This window comes from Cebus imitator, unplaced genomic scaffold, assembly GCF_001604975.1.
Source record: "Cebus imitator isolate Cc_AM_T3 unplaced genomic scaffold, Cebus_imitator-1.0 Scaffold497, whole genome shotgun sequence".
NCBI lineage: Eukaryota > Metazoa > Chordata > Mammalia > Primates > Cebidae > Cebus > Cebus imitator.
In genome coordinates this window covers 1335210-1352003 of record NW_016107812.1, presented here as the reverse complement: position 1 = coordinate 1352003, position 16794 = coordinate 1335210, and the positions used below count along the sequence as shown (strand labels likewise).

At 49.7% G+C, this 16794-nt stretch overlaps 1 protein-coding gene across 1 annotated transcript in view; it reads left to right on the top strand.

The window, feature by feature from the left end:
- Window positions 1-16794, top strand: part of CHFR (checkpoint with forkhead and ring finger domains) — a 45905-nt gene that overhangs the window by 23638 nt on the left and 5473 nt on the right. The window contains exons 5-13 of the mRNA XM_037733194.1: window positions 379-546; window positions 3393-3552; window positions 4840-4994; window positions 5124-5286; window positions 8452-8594; window positions 9873-9992; window positions 12604-12687; window positions 13174-13244; window positions 14090-14197. Of these exons, the coding sequence (XP_037589122.1) occupies window positions 379-546; window positions 3393-3552; window positions 4840-4994; window positions 5124-5286; window positions 8452-8594; window positions 9873-9992; window positions 12604-12687; window positions 13174-13244; window positions 14090-14197 (1172 nt within the window). The remainder of the gene's footprint in view (window positions 1-378; window positions 547-3392; window positions 3553-4839; window positions 4995-5123; window positions 5287-8451; window positions 8595-9872; window positions 9993-12603; window positions 12688-13173; window positions 13245-14089; window positions 14198-16794) is intronic.

The window sequence follows — 16794 nt, the reverse complement described above, 5'->3', positions numbered from 1 at the left end:
GTGAGCCACCACGCCTGGCCCCCAGATCTCTATCTTAACACTGTTTACGATACGGTGTGCATCATCTGGCCACCGGTGTGTGGATTTGCCCTCCGTTAGGACTCAGCGCTCAAGGGCTGAGCCTGGTCACAGATCTCTGCATTTGTTCCTCTGCCAGTGTACTGCTTGCCCCCAGCTCCACCACACACAGAGATGGGCACAGATACAGTTAAGATGTTAGTTGAGTGAGCACACACTCCTGGTAAGCCATTTGTCATTTGTAAACTATGACATCTCAGGTTGCCAGCTGCACTGGGTTTCAGTCAGTGACACCTTACAGGTGTGGTTCTCTCCTGAGGTAGACAAGTCAGCACCTGTCTTGTTTGATTCCTCTCACAGGGTCTGAGGGTGCTGGCAACTTCCCTAAAGGAGGTGGTCCCTCCGTGGCAAGTGATGAAATCTCCAGCTTTGCCTCAGCTCTCCCAGACAGGAAGGCTGTGTCATCGTCTTCATTGGAGCCCCAGGATCAGGAGGATTTGGAGCCCGTGAGAAAGAAAATGAGAGGAGGTCAGAGCCTGGTTCTGTGGGTCCTTTGCTCTCTCGTGAGCTCCTGGGGCATTCAGGGGCCTCTGCCATGCTCTGTGCTGTGAAGCCTTACTTCCTGCAGGGGTATGTGGACCCTTCCTCAGGCTGATGCCTGTAACACCTCTGACATTTTCTGAATGAAAATCTGGTCCTGTTTTTTGCTGTTTGCATAATCCCCATAAAACTGTGGTTTACTACAGACTATTTTCTTGGTCTGGAAATAGTCCATTCTGAATTGAAGAACTAATCTGAAAGTCCTCCATCCTGGCCAGGTACAGTAGCTCATACCTGTAATCCTAACACTGGGAGGCCAAGGCAGGAGAATCACTTGAGGCCAGGTGTTCGAGACCAGCCTGGGCAACAGAGCAAGACTTGGTCTCTAAAAGTAAAAATCAAGCTGGGTGCAGTGGCTTACACCTGTTAATTCCAGCACTTTGGGAGGCCAAGGTGGGTGAATCGCCTGAGGTCAGGAGTTTGAGACTAGCCTGGCCAACACGGTGAAACGCTGTCTCTACTAAAAATGCAAAAATTAGCTGGGCGTGATGGCGGGTACCTGTAATCCCAGCTAGTCAGGAGCTGAGGCAGGAGAATTGCTTGTACCCAGGAGGCGAGGTTGCAGTGAGCTGAGATCTTGCCACTGCACTCCAGCCTGGGCAACAGAGTGAAACTCCGTCTCAAAAAAAAAAAAAAAAAAAAAATAAAAATAGAAAGCCCTCTGTCCTGGTAGGACAATAATTTCTAAAAAGGTAACTTAAATCTTCACATTGAAGATGATTTAGAGAGAAGTCTGCACTTTGAAAGCCAGAGTTAAGAAGAATATTAGAAGAGGTTTGGGAATATTGTCGTAGAAGGCTGGCTGTGCACAGTCCGAGAGCAGCCCGCAGGCCAGGGCACTGGCAGAAAGGCTCCCGGAGGATCCCCAGGGAAGGAAAGCCGGTTCTCTGACAGGTTGAGTTGATTGGCATGGGGAAGGCGTGGAAAGAATCAGCAACAGTTACATAGGAAAAATAAGCACAGGAGTGAGGAAATTTTAATTCTAGCAAACATGAAAAACTGTAAGTCACACAACTTAATCTAGCACGTTCCTTGGCTCAGCAGTGAATACTTACATAAGCATAGTAATGTAAATATAACGTAATGAACTAACAGTTGTATTACACTAATGTTGGCAGGGGAGTCTCAGGTCAGAGTTTTGCCCTACTTTAATAGATGTCAGGGATGATGTCTAAAATTGATAAATTAATATGTGTCATTATAACTTAGAAACACAGAGGTAAGCCTGTGATTCTCGTGGCAGCCAGAATCCCAGGGGTCCTGTTTATATTCCCAAGAGTCCCTTTGAGCGGCTGGTGGGTTTTTAAGACGAACTGGAACATCTCTTCCTAGTAAGCACTGCGGTTAACCTCGAAGGGAGGTCGGTTGCATGATGAGGCGCTGTGGCCGCAGGCGTGGATTGTTCCTTTTGGGGTGTGTTGAAGAAACAGCTCAAAGACATGAAAGTAGTCTTCCTCAGATGAGGGAAATTGGGTGAGGAGAGGCTGAGGCAGAGGGTGACTCCCTTTTTTTTCTTCTGAATATGTGTACATTTTTTTTTAAAGAGACAGGATCTTGCTTTGTCCTTCAGGCTAGAGTGCAGTGGTGCAGTCTCGGCCCACTGCAACCTCTGCCTCCTGGGCTCAGACAATCTTCCCACCGCAGACTCCCCAGTAGGTGGGACCACAGGTAAGCACTACCATACCCGGCCAATTTTTTTTTTTTTTTTTTTTTTTGGTATTTTTTGTAGAGATGAGATTTCACTATATTGCCCAGGCTGGTCTTGAACTCCTGGCCTCAAGCGATCTGCCCGCTTCAAATTCCGAAAGTGTTGGAATTACAGGCATAAGCCTCTGTGCCTGGCTTCTTCTAAATATTTGCCTTTTTAAATTCTGTGCAGTTTCTTTAAAAATAAAAATTAATGATTACCAACATCTGAGCATTATAGAAAAATAAAATTAGAAGAAAAAAATTTTGACCTGGTGACATCTTCAGTCTCTTCTTTTAGCACTTTCCTCTGTGTACATGAGTTACAGTTTGTGTTTAAAGAAAATGACATCATACACACTGACAGCTGGCCTTCAACTCTTTTTATTTACTTATTTATTTTTTTAAAGACGGGGTTTCACCATGTTGGTCAGGCTGGTCTTGAACTCCCGACCTCAGGTGATCCGCCCGCCTTGGCCTCCAAAGTGCTTGGATTACAGGCATGAGCCACTACGCCTGGCTAGCCTTCAACTCTTAACTCACATCCTGAATTTCTTTGTTAATGTTATTAACCATTCCTCTAACACAAAACTTAAACCTACTGGAATAGGAGATTTATTTTGGGCCTTCTTAAAAATACCCTATTTATTTATTTATTTTTATTATTATTATTTTGGAGACAGAGTCTTACTCTGTTGTCCAGGCTGGAGTGCAATGGCACAATCTCAGCTAACTGCAACCTCCACCTCCCAGCTTCAAGTTATTTCCAGCTAACTTCTGTATTTTTGGTAGAGACAGGATTTTGCCATGTCGGCCAGGCTGGTGTCAAAACTCCTGACCTCAAGTTGATCTGCCGGCCTCAGCCTCCCAAAGTGCTGGGATTACAGGTGTGAGCCATGATGCCTGGTGAAAAATAGCAGTTAGAAACACAAATATAAGGCAATGCCTGTGTGTTTTCTGCTTCTGGTTCTGGACAACTGAGGCCTGGAGACTTTCTGTGTCTGCAGGTGAAGGTGTTTGTAAACTGAAAGTACTGCATGTGTTCCCTCCTTGGTTACGACAGTCAGAACCATCCCGTTCTCTTGCAGACGGGGACCTCGACCTGAACCTAGAGGTGTTGTTTGCACAACCGTGTAGAAACACCCAAACTGTCCACGACAATGTCAGAGCCGCGGCTGGGAAGCCAGACAAGATGGAGGAGACGCTGACATGCATCATCTGCCAGGACCTGCTGCATGACTGCGTGAGGTGCGGCTGCGTTCAGCCTTGGCTTGTGGAACACAGGGCGCTGCAGTTCCCTCATCTGGTGTGGGGAGGGGGCGGGCATCAAAGAAGCCTCTGCGTCCTGTTTGCCATAGAATCTGCTGAGGTTACCTTTTTCTTTTTAGACAAGGCCTGGCTCTTGTCACCCAGATAAGAGTGCAGTGGTGCCATCTCAGCTCACTGCAACCTCTCCTTCCCTGGCCCAAGCAGTTCTCTCACCTCAGGCTCCTGAGTAGCTGAGACTACAGGTGCACACCAATGCCTGGCTAATTTTTTTTTTTTTTTAATGTTGTGATTTTATCATTTTTATTTATTACTATTACTTTTTTTTTGAGACAGAGTCTGACTCTGTCATGAGGCTGTAGTGCAGTGGTGCAATCTTGTCTCACTGCAACCTGTGCCTCCCAGGTTCAGACGATTCTGCCTCAGCGTCCTGAGCTGCTGGACTACAGGCATGTGCCACCACACCCAGCTAATTTTTTTGTATTTTTTAGTAGAGATAGGGTTTCACCATGTTGGCCAGGCTGGTCTTGAACTCCTGACCTCAGGTGATCCGCCCACCTGAGCCTCTCAGAGTGCTGGGATTACAGGCATGAGCCATTGCACCCAGCCACATGGCTAATTTTGTATTTTTTGTAGAGACAGGGTTTCGCCATGTTGCCCAGGCTCATCTTGAACTCCTGACCTCAAGTTAATTCTCCTGCCTCGGCCTCTCAAAGTGCTGGGATTGCAGGCATGAGCCACCGTGCATGGCCACCATTTTCATTTTACTTGTGGCCCCAACAAGGAGGAAACCTGGAACTCAGAGCCGGAGGCTATAGACCCCACAAGGTTTCAGGAGTGTGAGTTGTGTGTGACCCAGTGAACGTTGTAGACAGATGAAAGGAACTATGCACATTTTAAATGTTCCCTAGCTAGGAAAGTGTATTTAAGCATGGAAAGAATGCAGGAGCAGCTGAGGAAGGGCCTCCTTGCTTTTCCATGGGAACTTAAGTGTGAGAAGCTTCTGACTTCCAGGCTAGAAACACTGGGTGTCTCTGTTGTTTGTGTTCCTGAAGTCATAAGCTACTCACCTCCATTCCTCCTGAAAACACAGGCCTTGTGGTCTCTGATTTCTTCTCATTAACAAAGACAAAGTTAAAGGGTTTTAGACTGAATGGTGGCTGGACCCTGCAGGCCCTCGTGCGGTAGGGCCGCTGCAGACCTCGGCCTGAGGGTGATGGTCGCGTGTGTGTGGCTCCGTGTGGACACGGCTCCCTCTCGCGGCTTCAGTTTGCAGCCCTGCATGCACACGTTCTGTGCGGCTTGCTACTCGGGATGGATGGAGCGCTCATCCCTGTGCCCCACCTGCCGCTGTCCCGTGGAGCGGATCTGTAAAAACCACATCCTCAACAACCTCGTGGAAGCATACCTTATCCAGCACCCAGGCAAGTGAGGGCGGTCCACCCAGACCTCTCCTTCTGTGGTACTTGGCACGCGGGCCCCCAGCAGTATGGGCTGTGTCTGCCTGATGTGTCTCACTGCCGGTGAATGGTGCTGTGTCCTTTTAATTCTAGACAAGAGTCGCAGTGAAGAAGATACGCAAAGTATGGATGCCAGGAATAAAATCACTCAAGACATGCTGCAGCCCAAAGTCAGGCGGTCTTTCTCCGATGAAGAAGGGAGTTCAGAGGACCTGTTGGAGCTGTCGGATGTTGACAGTGAGTCCTCAGACATTAGGTAAATCACGCCCCTGGCTTGGAGCAGAGCATGGCAGCTAGAGGAGCATCAGCAGCATGGCTGAGAGCTCGCTACTGGGTGGACAGCATGGGTTCTGAGTTCTAGTTCTGCCGCTTAGCAGCAAAGCCCTGAGAGGTGTGGCAAGGACTGGGTGAATACTTAGGCTGGCAGCTGACAGAGCGTCAACCACAGGTGATTGTGATGGGCATTTGCGCCATTGGGCGATGCCCTTCCCTTTGCTTCCATTCTTTGTCGTGGGTCTTGCATCTCTGGCTGTGACAGAGGAACATCATTCCGTATGTTATTTTTTCCCGCATAAGCCACATGTATTTTTTTTTTTTTTTTTTTGAGATGGAGTCTCACTCTGTTGCACAGGCTGGAGTGCAGTGGCACGATCTCAGCTTACCACACCCTCCGCCTCCCAGGTTGCAGCAGTTCTCCTGCCTCAGCCCTCCTGAGTAGCTGGGACTATAGGCACGCACCACCGTGCCTGGCTACTTTTTTAATTTTTTTTTTGAGATGGTTTCATTCTTGTTGCCCGGGCTGGAGTTTAGTGGCACGATCTCGGCTCACCATAACCTTTGCCACCTGGGTTTTAAGCGATTCTCCTGACCCAGCTAATTTTTTTCTGCATTTTTAGTAGAGATGGGGGTTTCACTATTTTGGCCAGGCTGGTCTCAAACTCCTGACTTCATGATCCACCCACCTCAGCCTCCCAGAGTGCTGGGATTAAAGGCATGAGCCACCACACCTGGCTGAGCACATGTATTGTTTGCAGTTGATCTAGTGACTATAAAGTCCCTATAAATTGCAATGTTGATCACTTGTCAGTATGTTATGACAGAAGAGGCACTATCACTTGGTCGAGAGAATACAGGCCTCAGAGACTATCTGCTGACATGTTGAGGTTTCCTAACTCAGAAATGCAAGGCCTGAATTTTGGGTCGAGGCCATGATATTTTAAAAGACAATGAACAAAAAACCCAAAACTTTTATCCTTGTTTCCTTTTGCTAAGTTTAGCAAATGACTGTTAAGCAAAAAGAAGGAAACCAAAACCACTTCATATTAATATTTTGCCACATCTGCCCAGCCGTTCAGTGTGTCATAATTGTTAACAAAATAAAATGCAGTATACTAACAAATCTGTTTTGTTTTGTTTTTGAGACAGTTTCACTCTGTCACCCTGGCTGGAGTGCAATGGTGTGATCACAGCTCACTAACCTCTACCTCCCAGGTTCTGGTGATTCTTTCGCCTCAGCCTCCTGAGTAGCTGGGATTACAGGCATGTGCCACTATGCCCAGCTAATTTTTTTTATTTTTAGTAGAGATGGGGTTTCACCAAGTTGGCCAGGCTGGTCTTCAACTCCTGGCCTCAAGTGATCTGCCTGCCTCGGCCCCTCCAAAGTGATGGGATTACAGGCATGAGCCACTGTACCTGGCCCTGTTTGTGTGTGTGTGTGTGTGTGTGTGTGTGAGAGAGAGAGAGAGAGAGATGGATTTTCACTCTTGTTTTCCAGATTGGAGTGAAATGGCACACTCTTGGCTCACTGCAACCTCTGCTTCCTGGGATCAAGTGATTTCCCTGTCTCAGCCTCCTGAGTAGCTGGGATTACAGGATTACAGGCATGCACCACCACATTTGGCTAATTTTCTTTTTTTTTTTTTTTTTTTGAGACAGAGTCTTACCCTGTCACCCAGGCTGGAGTGCAGTGGTGCAACCTTGGCTCACTGCAACCTTCATCTCCGGGGGTTCAAGTGATTCTCCTGCCTCAGCTTCCTGAGTAGCTGGGATTACAGGCATGTACCACCACACCCAGCTAATTTTTGTATTTTTAGTAGAAACGGGGTTTCACCTTGTTGGCCAGGCTGGTCTCAAACTCCTGACCTCAAGTGATCTGCCCGCCATGGCCTCCCAAAGTCCTGGGATTATAGGTATGAGCCACTGCGCCCAGCCACTAATTTTGTATTTGTAGTAGAGATAAGGCTTCACCATGTTGGCCAGGCTGGTCTAGAACTCCAGACCTCAGGTGATCCGCCCGCCTCTGCCTCCCAAAGTACTGGGATTACAAGCATGAGAAACGAATGTTTTCATGAAACATTTCATTTTATGAAACAGTTTTTGACTGCACGTGCAGCTTGGCTGTCTTCCCAGCATTTGAATTTGGAAACAGGCTGCCGTGCATTTCTCACTTCCGTCCTTGTGCACATGTCCAGTGACGTCATGAAGACAAATGTTTAGATGTGAGCAGTCGAGTCACAGGGTGTGCCTGGGAATTCACCTTGATAGACATTTGATAAGTTTGTTCTCCAGACACCGATCAGAAAGGGTGTGCATAATGCACTCTACAAGGTCTGCACCATGACGGACTCTTTTTGCCTGTTTAGTAGGATAAATAGATAGTCTCTTTTTTTTTTTTTGAGACAGAGTCTTGCTCTGTTGCCAGTAGCCAGGCCTGAGTGCAGTGGCGCGATCTCAGCTCACTGCAACCTCTGCCTCCTGGATTCAAGTAATTCTCCTGCCTTGGCCTCCTGAGTAGTTGGGACTACAGGTGCGCACCACCATGCCCAGCTAATCTTTGTATTTTTTAGTAGAGACGGGGTTTCACCATGTTGGCCAGATGATCTCAATCTCTTGACCTCATGATCCGCCCGCCTTGGGCCCCCAAAGTGCTGGGATTACAGGGAAGTTCTTTTTTTGTAGTTTACATTTTTCTCTAGTTTTTGGAAGTACAAGGGAAGTGTAGAAAGATAAGTGATTTGGGACTGTGCAGGCGCCTGGTGTGGGACCCCCTGGACCTTGTGCACCGCGCTTTTGTCACGGGAGAGTAGGCGGTGTCCTGAGGAGCATGGGGTGCGCTCGCATGTGCTGGCCTGAGCGTCTCCTGGGAGCACACATCAGTGGGGACTGAGTGGCCCCAGGGATGGCACTCCAAAGCGTGGGGGCTAAGCTGGGGACGCAGAGCATCGCATCCTTGCCCTTCAACTCCTGGTCCCATCCTCCAACAGTGGGGTGCTGGGCAGGAAGGAGGCCCAGCCCTTTCCGTCACACCAAGCAGCTGAGCAAGGGTGGAGCTGAGGTGTGACGGCTGCAGACCCGTGCTGCGCCGGCCCTGCCTGAGAGAGGCTGGGGGCCTGCACGCAGCTCAGCCTGTGCTTCCTTGCAGCCAGCCGTACGTCGTGTGCCGGCAGTGTCCTGAGTACAGAAGGCAGGCGGCGCAGCCTCCCCGCTGCCCAGCACCCGAGGGCGAGCCAGGGGCTCCGCAGGCCCTGGGGGACACACCCTCCACATCCGCCAGCCTCACGACAGGTGAGCCTCGCTCTGCCTGCCTCCTCTCTGCACCCCTCTCCCACTTTGGGCCCTGGCTTCAGAGGTCTCCCTGCGCTAATTTGTTGCTTTTCATGACTGATTTTGGGCTGGGAAATCAGGTGAGTAACTGTTCATTCATGGCCCCTCCTGAGCACTGCTGGGAATTAATAACCCTGACCTTAATACTTGGTCTCTCCCCACCTGCTGCCTAGAGCAGCTGATGTCCCCCAGTGGGTTTGCCAGACCCACAGTGATGATTGTATATCTGTCCCTTAAGTAAGAGGTGGGCTTCTCCCCAAAAGCTGTGGTGATGTCGCCAGAAGTTGCCCTGCATCTCCAGAGTTGCCTTGATGCTAAACGCTTTTCTGTCAGGTGCCTGTTTCCAACAAGGGGCCACAGGTGCTGTCAGGGAAGGCAGAGGAGAGCTGGGCATGGGGTGTGGAAGCCGCACTTTTCCGCCCTGCTCACTCTAGTACACACAGAAGGTGAAGATGGCCCTCAAGGGTCCTGGCTTCCTGGCCACGGGTGGGGCCGAGCACATCAGGAGGCCACTGGCCTGGGACTGATGCAGAGCCACATCCTTGTGCTGCCGTTCTCAGTGGCTTCTTGTAGAACCTGTGGAGGGAGTGGACAAAGCAGTGCTTGGCCTTGGTATGGATGCCCATCTGCCAGCCTGGGTTTGCCTCTGCCACTCAGTAGCTCTGTCTGGGTCACTGGACAAGCTCCTTTGTTTGCGTGGCAGGACCAGCGCCTCTTTCTGGTGTCCTGGGTTCCTCAGTGAACCTGGGCCGTGAAATTGCCGTCCTGATGGCTGCTGTGGTGACCTCCCTGTGGTCTTTCCTGTGTGGATGGTGAGGGTACAGGGAGCTTGGCGGGGCGGGCTCAGGCTTCCTGCTGCCACATCGATTGGTCTTGTGCACCTTGCCTGTCCTTGTTTATTTGAAGGAGATAGCTGTTCTCTCACCTGAGCAGAGATTGAGTACACAGCTTGTCATATGCTCCATGGGCCTGTCCTCTCTTTATAGGAAACAATAGAAAACTTTCAATAGATCTTTGAATTCTTCCTCCAGTCGTGAAACCAAAGATCATTTTTGGTTATTGTTAATCCGTTTGAACGCCCCAGTTTGGGTGGCAGAAAGTCCCCTAGTGGTTTCGGAGAGCAGGTCTGCGTCTTCCCTCGTGTGTGCTTCCTGGTGGCCTCTTTAGATGTATGTCTCTAACCTGCTGTTTTTCTGCCCTGGGTCCCACGTGCTCCGGCTGAACGTGTGTGTGCTTCAGCAGTTCAGGATTACGTGTGCCCTCTGCAAGGAAGCCACGCCTTGTGCACCTGCTGCTTCCAGCCCATGCCTGACCGGAGAGCAGAGCGCGAGCAGGACCCGAGTGTCGCCCCTCAGCAGTGTGAGTGCCCGCACCACCGCGCGTAGACACTCCCATCTGGCCCTTGGGGCTCAGGTTTTAAAGTGGTGTTGGCTGTAAGGTAACCTGTGAAGTAAGGATGCAGTTTCTCCTTTTCCATCTGTATGATCAGTCATCCCACGTCACCATATTGAATAATCCATCTTTTCCCACCTGCTGATAACACTGCGCCTTCACAGGCTGCATCTGCATCCAGCGGGGGCTCGGCCTGGGTCTGTGTCCATGCCCCGGTGTCACTTTAAAACCTCCTAGATGAATGTTGATGCTTTAATATATAATTCTGGCCAGGCACAGTGGCTTACACCTGTAATCCCGCCTACTTTGGGAGGCCAAGGTAGGCAGATCTTCTGTGTCCAGGAGTTTCAGACCAGCCTGGGCAACCTGGTGAAACCCCATCTCTACAAAAAAACACAAAAATTGGCCAGATGTGGTGTGCACCTGTAATCCCAACTACTCAGGAGACTGTCGCCAGAGTATGGCTTGGGTCTGGGAGAAGGAGGTTGCAGTGAGCCAAGATCCTGCCATTGCACTCCAGCCTGGGTGACAGATGGAGACCCTATTTCCAAAAAAAATTTAAAAAGTGTGTGTGTGTGTGTGTGTGTGTGTGTGTGTGTATGCTCTTATGTTAAAAACAGCTTTCCTTCATTTAATGGCTGTTTTAATTTATTCCTGCAGAAATGTCTGTTTATGTCCTTTGCCTTTTTTTCTATGACTTCGTAATTTGTCAGAGCTCCCTCTATGTGACAGTATTAAGTGAAGACAGCCCTCGCCCTGTTGAGCAGCACACAGGGCCACAGCACTGGTTCTCTCTGGAATGGCTTAAAAGTGTTCCAGGCAAACCAAAGTAAACCAAATGGGTTACTTCTGAGAGCTATGTCTTGATGGACGTGCAGGGGTGGGGCCTGGCCCGCAGTCTCGGGGTGTGGATGCTGCATCGCATTGGGACGTGCTGCCGTGGGGCATAGCCACTGACCCACGCAGTCACTGCCCACTGCTGATGCTGCACATGGGAGGCGAGGCGGGAAGCCTCAGAGGACACCTCGCCCCGTGCCTGACACACAGGTGGTCAGCAGATGGCATCAGGCCGGCTTTTGCTCGGTAGCCCTCACACTTAACTCTAACTTCATAGAGAGCGCTTCATATACAGAGACTTGTGAAGTGAGTGTAGACGTTAAAAGACTTAAGTACTCAACCCTGTGAGAATTTTAGCTAGAGTTTACTTAATATTGTATTTTAGGAATTTCCATTCTGTAGAATATCGAACAATTAAAAATAATGTCCTTTGGGAGGCCAAGGCGGGTGGATCATGAGGTCAGGAGATGGAGACCATCCTGGCTAACACAGTGAAACCCCTTCTCTACTAAAGATACAAAGCATTAGCCGGGCGTGATGGCACGCGCCTGTAGTGCCAGCTACTGGGAAGGCTGAGGCAGGAGAATTGCTTGAATCTGGGAGGCAGAGGTTGCAGTCAGCCGAAATCGCACAACTGTACTCCAGCCGGGGCCTCAGAGCGAGACTCTGTCTCAAAAAAAAAAAAAAAAAAGTCTATAAACCGAGCTGGCAACATAGAAAAATACTCCAGTAGAAAACAGCCATTTAGCCTGGGCAGAGTGGCTCACGCCTGTCATTCTAGCACTTTGAGAGGCCAAGGCGGGCAGATCTCCTGAGGTCAAGAGTTTGAGACTAGCCCAGCCAACATGGTGAGACCCCATCCCTACTAAAAATGCAAAATTTAGCCAGTCGTGGTGGTGGGTGCCTATAATCCAAGCTTCTTGGGAGGCTGAGGCAGGAGAATCACTTGAACCTGGGAGGTAGAGGTTGCAGTGAGCCAAGATCGTGCCACTGCACTTGGACAGAGCAAGACTTTGTCTCAAAAAAAAAAAAAAAAAAAGTCATGTAAAGATATACATATGCAGTTGGTGGCAAGCATATTGCATGTTCAGAGCTAGAAGGAAACCCATCAAAACCACGGTAGGGTGGTGGAGCAGGTGAGAGGTTTTCTTTTGTGCTTCTCACTACTTTCCTGGGATGAGCATGTGTTTTCATTGTAAGAAACAATATGAGTCTGGGGCTGGGTGCGGTGTCTCATGCCCATAATCCCAGCACTTTGAGAGGCTGAGGTGGGAGGATCACTTGAGGCCAGGAGTTTGAGATCATCCTGAGCAACATAGTGAGACCCTATCTCTACAAACATAAAAAACATTAGCTGGGCATGGTGGTGTGTACCTGTAGTCCTGGCTACTCGAGAGGCTGAGGTGGGTGGATCACTTGAGCTCAGAAGGTCAAGGCTGCAGTGAGCTGTGATTGTGCCCCTGTGGTCCAGCCTGGGCAACAGAGTGAGACTCCATCTCTAAAAAATAAAAAAGAAAATACGAGCCTGGCCTTTTTTCAGGGTCATAACTCTTTGTCTTCATAGTTCAGTCACAACCTGGGTGATGTTAGCTGGGATGTGGCCCCCGTCCCTGAGTTCCATGGAGACTCCTCCTGAACAATGATTCCGAAGGGAATTGAGCTCCTGAGCCTGGCATTGGCGAATTGTGTTGGAGATGGGCTGCAGAGCTGGGCGCGCCTGACTGGTGTCCTCTCTCCACAGGTGCGGTCTGCCTGCAGCCTTTCTGTCACCTGTACTGGGGCTGCACCCGGACCGGCTGCTTCGGCTGCCTGGCCCCGTTCTGTGGTAATACTGGCTCTTCAGGCCCGAGTTGCCTTGACCTTTGCATGTTCTCTTGGTGAACCACTTGAGGGCAGGCAATGGTGGTGTCCATAGCCTGATGTGTAGAGTGGGGAGGCCACTGTTGGTCACCAAATGTTGACCCTTTCCTGCTGAACTGCAGAGGTGTATCAAATTCACGGTAGCTCAAAATCAAGCAATAACAGAAGGATTAGGGGAAATTCTCCTGGATGGAATCCCTGCTGCAGGGTTTTGATGTCAGGGTACCAGACCAGGTGCTGGGGAGACTTGGAGAGCTGGTCTTTTTAAGGAGGGAGTGGAATGGAAAGCATTTCTACTTGTCCTCTGTTTAAAATTGAGTTTTATCATTGAACTTCTTATTCCTTCTAGAATCTGTAATGAAAAGAAATGTGTTTATCCTCAGTGTCGGGCAGACAGTGCTTTCCTGCGACGTCTTTATAAACAGATAACCTTGCCCCTTCATCTCGGCAGAGCTCAACCTGGGTGACAAGTGTCTGGACGGGGTGCTGAACAACAACAGCTACGAGTCAGACATCTTGAAGGTACCGACTTGCCACCGGCTGGGGAGCCAGGAGCAGCCTTTTCTCACTAGTGCAGCTGGCTAGTTCTCTGCATTCCATGGTGTTTACCTGTATTTCCCGTATTCCAAAACTGGGTCTTTCCTTTTTGTGCCTCCTGCCATGAATCCGTAGGAGCTGCTTCCCACAGCTCTCGGAGGGGCTTTTGTGAAAGTGCCCTTTGGCAGAACCAGGGCCTTTTCTTTGGTCCCTTCCTTGTCTGGCCATTTGCCTCCCCGCATCTAGGAAGCAATCTCGGCTTCTAGGATTTATATGTTGGACGTGCGCGTCTGCCCTCTTGCCAAGCACCTTGCCGACTGACAGCACACACAATGGTGGGGCCTGACGCTGGCCACAGACACAGCTGGCAGGCCTGCCCACCCAGCCCTACACTCTGCTTTGATGCCCACAAAAGGAGCTACACAGCTCCGTGTTTTTGAAGGGCACACAGATCAGATGCCAAGTACTCAGCTTTTCTTGTCAAACAGACTGGTCCTGTCGTGGGGCTGTGGGCCCTGTGGCCAGGCTTTAGTGTCTCAGTCACACCCTGGGCTGTGAAGGTCTCGGCAGAACTTTTGAGAGAATCTGGGAACTCCTAGACTCGAGGTTCAAAGCTAGCCTTCCTTCTGGGACTTGGAGGAGGCTCTTGGACAACACTCCTCGTGCTGTGGGGTGTGAATGTGTGGCCGTCTGAAAATGCCACTCGTGAGGGGCTGGGCTATGGCTTTCCACACCTTCGGGGCCTTTTCGGAAATGTTTTCTCTCTCGTCATGTCAGTGTTTCTTCCCCTAAACGAATGTTTCTTACTCCCTTTTTTCTTCGCGTCACAGAATTACCTGGCAACCAGGGGTTTGACATGGAAAAACATGTTGACTGAGAGCCTTGTGGCTCTCCAGCGCGGAGTGTTTCTGCTGTCTGGTGAGTTCTCTTGCCTCCTGCTCTAAGGCGCATGTGAGTTTCCAGGGCTGCCCCTGCCCTGGAAGGCAGGAGACCCTGGCAGGCCTGAGTAGTGCTCCCCATCCTCTCTCCCAGTCACAACTCGACCTTCACCCACCCTGGAAGAAACAGGAGAAAGATCCTGATTTTGTTTTTTGGTTTTTGGTTTTTTTTGAGATGGAGTTTCATTCTTGTTGCCCAGGCTAGAGTGCAATGGCATGATCTCAGCTCACTGCAACCTCCACCTCCTGGGTTCAAGAGATTCTCCTGCCTGTGCCTCGGAGTAGCTGGGATTAGAGGCATGTGCCACCATGCCTGGCTAATTTTTTGTATTTATTTATTTTTTTTTATTTGTTTGTTTAATTTTTTGAGACAGTTTTGCTCTTGTTGCCCAGGCTGGAGTGCAATGGCGCAATCTCGGCTCACTGCAACCTCCACCTCCCGGGTTCAAGTGATTCTTCTGCCTCAGCCTCCTGAGTGGCTGGGATTACAGGCATCGCCACCACACCTGGCTAATTTGCATTCTTAGTAGAGACAGGATTTCTCCATGTTGGTCAGGCTGGCCTCAAACTGGCCTCAGGTGATCCACCTGCCTTAGCCCCCAAAGTGCTGGGATTATAGGCGTGCGCCACCACGCCCAGCCTAATTTTTTGTATTTTTTATAGAGATGGGATTTCACCATGTTGGCCAGGCTGGTCTTGGAACTGCCAACCTCAAGTGATCCACCCACCTCAGCCTCCCAAAGTGCCGGGATTACAGGCGTGAGCCACTGTGTCTGGCCCAATTTTTCTTGTATTTGTAGAGATGGGGTTTCACCATGTTGCCCAGGCTGGTCTTGAACTGCCAACCTCAAGTGATCGGCCCTCTTCTGCTTCCCAAAGTGCTGGGATTACAGGTGTGAGCCACTGTGCCTGGCTTTCGGGTTGTTTTTTTGAAAGTTGAGCATGAGTTTGCATGAGGCACTCCAGCAGCCTTTCTCCTTGTAGGGGAGAGTGGGGCAGCTTGGAGGGTCTCTGCCGTTTGTCTCCCCAGGGGTCCTGGGGTCAGTTGTCCTGGGACCTTGAGGGACTTGGTTTGTCTCTTGCTTGGTGTGTCAGTCACTTGGTGAGGTCACTCCTCTCTGGGGGGCACAGGGTGCCTTGTGGAGTACGATAATTTGTCACTAGGGAAGGCTGTAGAAATATGTATATGAGACAAGTTCTTGCTCTGTCACCCAGGTGGAGTGCAGGGGCATGATCACAACTCACTGCAGCCTCGACCTCCTGGGCTCAAGCAATCGTCTCACCTCAGCCTCCCGAGAAGCTGGGACTACAAGCGTGTGCCACCATGCCTGGCTAATCTTAGTATTTTTTGTAGAGACGGGGTCCCCCTATGTTGCCCAAGCTGGTCTTGAACTCCTGGGCTCAAGCATTGCACCTGCCTCAGCCTCCCAGAGTGCTGAGATTATAGGCGTGAGCCTCCAAGACTGGCCAAGAAATATTAACAAGTGATTTTCTTTCCTAAGCTATAAATTATGAAAGAAAGACTTGAGAGTTTTGCTTAAACTCCTTTTAAGCTGTTTCCTGGACATGTTCTTATCTGAACATCTTGGGGTTCAAATGGCTTCTTATTTTTGTAAGAATGACGTGGCTCACAAAGAAAATGTGGCCGGGTGCGGTGGCTCACGCCTGTAATCTCAGCGCTTTGGGAGGCCAAAGTGGGTGGATTACTAGAGCCCTGCAGTTTGAGACCAGCCTGGGCAACATGGTAAAACCCGTCTCTACTAAAAACAAGCAATTCTTCTTCCTCAGCCTCCCAGGTAGCTGGGATTACAGGTGTCCGGCACAACACCTGGCTAACTTTTTGTATTTTTAGTAGAGACAGGGTTTCACCATGTTGGCCAGGCTGGTCTCAAACACCTGACCTCATGATTTGCCCACCTTGGCCTTCCAAAGTGCTGGGATTATAGGTGTGAGCCATTGCACCCGACTGGTATCTTTGTTAATTAAGGGTATAGCACGTTTTCATTTCTGTTGCAAATATGTTTCTACTATAGTAGTAGTTCACTTTTGTTGTGTTTATTTTCATTTTGATGTTTAAATTGTGGGTAGTCAAGTGTACAGATCCTTTCGAAACTATGTGCAATTTGATTTTCAAGACATACTTAGAAATAGCTAATTTTCTCATTTTCTTCCTAGTAATTTTTGGGGAGTTTTAATATTTAATTTATATCCATGTGGGGCTGGGCGTGGTGGCTAATGCCTGTAATCCCAGCATTTTGGAAGGCCAAGGCATGCCTCACCATCTCTACTACAAAATATAAAAATTAGCTGGGCGTGGTGGCTAATGCCAGTAGTCCCAGCTACTCGGGAGGCTTCCTTGAACCCAGTAGGTGGAGGTTGCAGTGAGCCAAGATTGCGCCACTGCACTCCAGCCTGGGTGACAGAGCGAGACTTGGTCCCAAAATAAATAAATAAATAAATGTTATATCCATGCGGGATTGTTTTGCTCTAAGAAAATAAATTGGCGGCCGGGCGCGGTGGCTCACGCCTGTAATCCCAGCACTTTGGGAGGCCGAGGCGGGTGGATCACGAGGTCAAGAGATCGAGACCATCCTGGT